This window comes from Belonocnema kinseyi, chromosome 1 (genome assembly GCF_010883055.1).
Source record: "Belonocnema kinseyi isolate 2016_QV_RU_SX_M_011 chromosome 1, B_treatae_v1, whole genome shotgun sequence".
In the NCBI taxonomy this organism is placed as follows: domain Eukaryota; kingdom Metazoa; phylum Arthropoda; class Insecta; order Hymenoptera; family Cynipidae; genus Belonocnema; species Belonocnema kinseyi.
The window spans coordinates 143,869,611-143,875,705 of record NC_046657.1 but is presented as its reverse complement, the minus strand read 5'-3'; the positions used below and the strand labels follow the sequence as shown (position 1 = coordinate 143,875,705).

The 6,095-nt window shown below is 22.5% G+C and overlaps 1 protein-coding gene across 2 annotated transcripts in view; it reads right to left on the bottom strand.

Annotated features, from left to right (window-relative positions):
- Positions 1-864: 864 nt before the first annotated feature.
- LOC117173481 (myosin regulatory light chain 2-like) overlaps positions 865-6,095 on the bottom strand; it is a 12,065-nt gene continuing 6,834 nt past the window's right edge. Inside the window, exons 4-5 of one of the 2 annotated variants that reach the window (XM_033362095.1) lie at positions 3,542-3,617; positions 865-1,143 (exon numbers count right to left, since the gene is read on the bottom strand). In XM_033362095.1, coding sequence (XP_033217986.1) covers positions 990-1,143; positions 3,542-3,617 — 230 coding nt within the window. In that variant the 3' untranslated portion in view covers positions 865-989. The remainder of the gene's footprint in view (positions 1,144-3,541; positions 3,618-6,095) is intronic. The other variant, XM_033362088.1, reaches the window with a different exon arrangement.

The following is a 6,095-nucleotide window of genomic DNA, read 5'->3' as shown; positions in this document are numbered from 1 at the left end:
ATGTCACATTTTGCTGAAGTTATCCTGAATTTCCTATTTAAAAAAGCTTACATATAATAAAAAAACGAAATCTTCTGTCAAAAAATGCCTAATTAATGAATTTGTTCATTAAATTAGTTTAAAGAAATTATAAAAAATATCACCTTATCATGAATGTTGCTGAAATTCTAATGAAGTTCCCAACTGAAAAGACTGGAATTGAAAAAACCGAATTTTTCCTCTGACGAATGCCCGAATAATGCATTTGTTTATTAAATTTGTTTTTAAAAAAATCATAAGATTTATCAACGAAATAGGAATTTTGCTAAAATTATTGTAAAGTTCCTAATTAACAAAATTGTCATCGAAAAATTCCTGATTACTGTACTTGTTCATTAAATTTGTTTCTAATATAAACAATTACAATCTTAAAAGAAAATTTTTCTTAATATAATATAGTTTCCAATCAAATTTCTTGCAATATAACTTTAAAAAAACGTGTAATTACGGAAAATCGTAGAAAACATTTTTTTAACAAATAATTTGCTTACAACCAATTTTTTTCTTTATTGTGTGAAATTGGAACATCTTTAACTAATGTTACTTTATGCATTTCAGGCAATTTCAATAATTTTCCTATTATTGATGAGCACCCGTAATATAAAAAAATGGCCATTTTTTTCGTCATATTTGTTTATTTACAAAAAAAATTAAAAGCCTATTTTAAAAACTAGGCTCGACAACTCTCTTAGAAATCTTGTCAGCTTTTTTTGCAATTTTTTTGGTCCAAATCGGTCAATATTTGTGGGTTTTTTTAAATAAAGAATTAACGCTAATATACAGTTTAATAAATAATACTTTATGTTAAAACTATTTTTATTTAATTGTAATTTTACATTGGATCAATTTAATTATAATTGTACTTAATTTTTATTAAATATAATTGTATTTAAACTGAGAAAAATAAAAGATGAATAAAAAATTGTATCCTGGCGGACTGGTTTGCGTGTTTATTCTTCTTCGTCTTCTCCGGTTCCAAGGATCATGCCAATAAGACTTTCGGTGTCAATCCTTCCCTTATCGTCTATGTACATGAGGTCGTAGGCGTCGTTGACTTCCTTTGAAGAAAATTTGTCTCCAAAAGTCATCAATGCTTTTCTCAATCTGGGAAAAAAATATTTCTTCAATCAATCTTCTTTAAATTAAGGAATTTTGAGTGTAGATTCCTGTTACCGACATTGTACTGACATCTGTATATATGGAGGGTTCGAGTCCGTGCTAAATTTCTATGCTTCTAGATTAGTGTGGTCCAAATTTTTTTCTTCAAATTTCGATGCAAATTTTATTTTACTTTGATTTATTTAAATCCACACAAAAATAAATAAATTTTATAATAAAACATATAGTTCCCATAAAAAGAAGACTTTTTGGATCATTTTTATTCAGAATTATCAATCTTAGGTGAATAAAATTGAGAAAAATCATTTTATCTTCAAAATTAGTCATAAATTACAAATTAAAAATGACTTTCAAAATATCAACCACACAAGACTATTTTATAGGGTCGCATAAAAAACCGCATAAATGAAAAATTAGATTTTGCGAGTTTTTGTCGCTAATTATGATTTTTTACGATTTGTTATAACAAATTGTTTCTATTACTTTCTAGAGGTAACTACATATTTAAATCATTTATTTAAACAATTTATTATTGTTTATAACAATTTTCTCTTAGAATAAAGTTAAAAAATCGTAGTTTTTCTCGAACTTTTCATCTTGTTTTCAAATTTTCAGTTACAAACAGGCAATAATCATTTAATTTAACATAAATTATTGTTTAACCCATTTATATTTATTTATGATATTATTTTCTCAGAATATTTCTACAAAGGTGTCGTTCTTTCTAAAATTTTTACTTTTGTCCACTTTTCAATTAGAGTAAGGAAATAATTAATTCAAATTAACAAATATAATTGTTCGAATAATTTATTTTTATTTATAGCAATTTTCTCAAAAAAAAAGAGATGGAAATTTGGGCTTTGTTCCGAATTTTTGTAACTTCTTTTCACTTTTTCGGTTATTTTGTAAAAAATTAATCTTTCTTTTTTAAAATTTATTTCTCAGGTTGAAAATTGAAAATTAATTTTTCAAATTAAAAATCTAACTATTCCATTTTTTATTGAATTTTTATTAAATCTTTATGGTTGAAAATTTAACAAAATTCGTTGAAAATTTATTTTATTTGGTTAAAAACTTTTTACCCTCACGTAAAATAGAACTATTCTATTTTTAATTGAACATTTATCTTTTTTAGTTACAAATTTTTCTTTTTTTTTTGTTTGTAACAAATTATTTTTTGGATTGAAAATTCCATTTAAGATGATAATACTTGGTTTAAAATTTATGTATTTTGTTCAGAATAATTCTTTTTTCGTAAAAAGTTAATATTTTTGGTTAGAAATTCATATCTATGGGTGCAAAATAATTTTTTAAATGGATTTTTTCAAATTAAAATTTAACTATTCCATTTTTTATCGAAATTATTTTTTTACAGACATTAAATCTTTTTAGTTGAAAATTCTTCTATTTAGTTACACATTTTAAAATGTTTTTAAAAATTTATTTTATTTGGTTAAAAACTTATTACTCTAACTAAAAATTAAACTTTTCTACTTTTGATTCCAAGTTTATATTTTTTAGTTTGAAAACTTGTCTATTCTGTTGAACATTTTCCTTTTTTTGGTAGATAAGTGACCTATTTGGTTGAAAATTTATTTGTTGACTGTAGATGTATCGTTTTAGTAAGAAAGTTAATTTTTTGATTATAAATAAAAGAAATTTTATTCAACTTATTTTTTAATTAATATTTTGTTTATGAAATGTATCTATTAAATTCCAGCTAGAAAATTTATATTTTTTAGTTAAGAATTCACTTATTTAGTTGAAAAATGATATTTTTTAGAGAAAAATTCAACTGAGTTTGTAGAAAATTGAATTAAGATTTTTTACTTTATTGCTTGAAAAACCTTTCTTCGTTGAAAATTTACATCTTTTGTTGAAAGTTCGTACTTTCTGGTTTAATTTAACAATTCTTTATTAAAAATTAAAATATTTTTTGTGGAAATATGAACCATCACACTTTTTGTGGAGAGTTCATTTTTTCAAAGATTCATCTGTTTGATTAAAAATTGATCTATTTTGCTGAAAACTAATTATTTTAACTAAACATGTAATAATAAAATTGTGCATTAATAAAATCTTCAATTTTTGTCATAAATGCGACCCTTTTCTTAACTTTCTAGGTTTTCGTGACACACCTATTTTTCGGAGAAAGATAAATAATATTTATGAAAAACAATTTTTTTAATTGTGTAAATTCAGGTATTTTATAATTCAGGATTTTTCCATTTCTGATTTTTTATAATTTTATCAATATTCCCTACTAATTATAAATCCATAATATCATCTTTGAAATCGGTAAATATTTTTTTAAAATTATAAACTTATAATAAAATTAAATCATAATAAAATATAAATTAAATTTTATAATAAAAAATCTTACTTGTCACCGTTGATTTTGCCCGTTCCATCGTCAAAGCTTTTAAAAGCCTTGACAACAACATCGTCATCATCGGCACCTAAAATGATAAAATATTATTAATCTTATTGGGCAATTTATTTTTCATATTTTTTTAGGAAGATTAGTACATAAAATTATACATGATAGGAGCCAAATGCAGAATGCCATGCATGCAATTTTTATTTTATAAATATACAAAATTGAAACCTTTATTCGATTTTTTTTTATTTTTCATGATTTCTATTGATTAAATTTTTAGTTACAAAAATACTAAACAAAAAACACTTTATAGGTCGGTGTATTTAAATTATCACACTTAAGGGTTTAACAAAAAAGAAGATAATTATAGAAAAATTCTGTAGACTTGCTCCTTGACGACAGAAGCAAAAATAGCAGATCCTCCTATGCAGAATGGATTTCATAGAAAAATATAAAAGCAATCGTTAGGAAATAATTCTCATTTATAAGTAATTTAAATTATTTATGAATTTTTCCCAACGAATACTCATCTTTTTTTTGAAATTTTTAAGAGAATATTTTTTTTAATTCTGAACCTTTCAAAAGATTTCCAAAATAATTTAAAAAATAATCTGGAAGATTTAAAGACAATTTTTTTTTAATTTTACACTTTTTTTAAGTTCAGGAAAAATTTGAATCATTTTAAAAGATATTTGGAAGTTTTTAAAATATTTTCAAAGATGAAACTTTGCAAATCCTAAAACAGAATGTAGATTTTCAAAGATTTAGAAATTGTATTTTAAAGTTTTTTAAATATTTTGAAATGTTTCAAGAAAATCAAAAATATTGTTAAAATTCGTGGAAGTATTTAAAGTGATTCCTCATTTTTTAAAATAATTTTAGGAGAACATTGAAAATTATAAAACATTAAATAAAATTCACAAAATTTAACAAATTAATCCGGAAGATTTTTAAACAATTTTAGGTATAATTCGAGTCAGTTTAAAAGATATTTAATCAAAATCTTTTTAATAACTTTTTTGTTGAAAATTTATATTGTTGAGTTAAACTGTTTTATTTTTTATGAAATTCTTAAATTTTGAAAAATAGTTTTTCTTTTGGTTGCAAATATTTCTGGTTAAAAATTAATCATTTTTGGCTGAGGATGCAAGTGTTTTATTGAAAATTTATCTTTCTTTCGATGAAAAATTTAATTTTGAGGCAATTTGCTTAATTTTTGCAAGATTAAGAAAAAATTTTGGAAAACTGAATTATTTCAACAGATATTTCGCAGTTTTAAAATATTTGAGGAAGATTCTACAATCATTAAATTTTTTAAAATAGTTCCGCCAATTTTACACCAAATGTAGAGTTTTCAAATAAAATTTGAAAGCTTTTTGAAGATTTCGAAGGAATTGGAAATAATAAAAAAAATTTTTTACGATTCCAGGGAAAATGAACATTCATTTTTATTTTGAAAAATAAATTTTAATAAAGTATTTAAAAACGTTTAAAAATATTTCAAATGATTTTTAAATCAAAATTTTCAATGTTGAAAAATAGAGATATTTAGAAGTTTTAAAAAGTTACAAAATTAATTTTCATTTGAAAAATATTTCAACAATTTGAAACACAAACTGTAGATTTGTGAAGATTTGAAAATAGCTTAAAAAGGTTTTTAAGATTTTTAAAAGGGCTCAGTAAAACACAGTAAGTTTCTAAATATTTCTTTGAAAATTTAAAATAATTTTTTATTTCAGGACATTTTTATGAAGAGAATATTTAAAAAGATTTACGAAACGCTTAGGAAAAATTTAAAAATTATCAAAAAAGATGAATTTACCTGTTTTCTTTTTCATTATTTAATGTAAAAATATTTTTATAATGTAATATCAAAAATTACATTTTTCGTTGAGCATTCATATTTTTTTTTTGGAAATTTAACTATTTGATTGAAGATTAAATTTGTTGTTAAGATTTTTATTATACGTGTCTGAAATATACAAATTTTTTAAGATTACTAGGAGATTTATATTCCTACAGCTTTAAAAATAAATGAACAAATAAACCTAAAAATTAAATAATTGTACAAAATTTTTACTTTTTCCTTGATTTAAAAGCAAAAGCGACAAAGCCTGAAAGCAGTTTTGTATTAGTTCATGGTGTACAATAATTAGTATTGTATAATTTTAATTAATTAATTATTTTAATAATTAACTAACCAACTGTTCCAATTTTATTATTATTATTATTATTATTTATAAAAATTAATTAATTAAAATTTGCATAAAACTTAATTAAGTTTCCCTATAATTATAGCTATTGCGCACCACTAAGTTTTAGGGCACGTATTAGGTGAAAATACCTACATTACCGATCCTTTTTGTAATTATAAACCTATCTAGAAATGAGGTAACAAACAAAAAAATTTCGATAATGTAGTTATTTGCACCTGATACATGCCCTTAATTTCATAAAATTATTTACCAGGTGTATACATATGAAACCGGTATTGCCATTTAGCGGCCAGTAGGCACACTTGTAGGCACTGTCGGAACTTACCATTTGTGCTAATTGG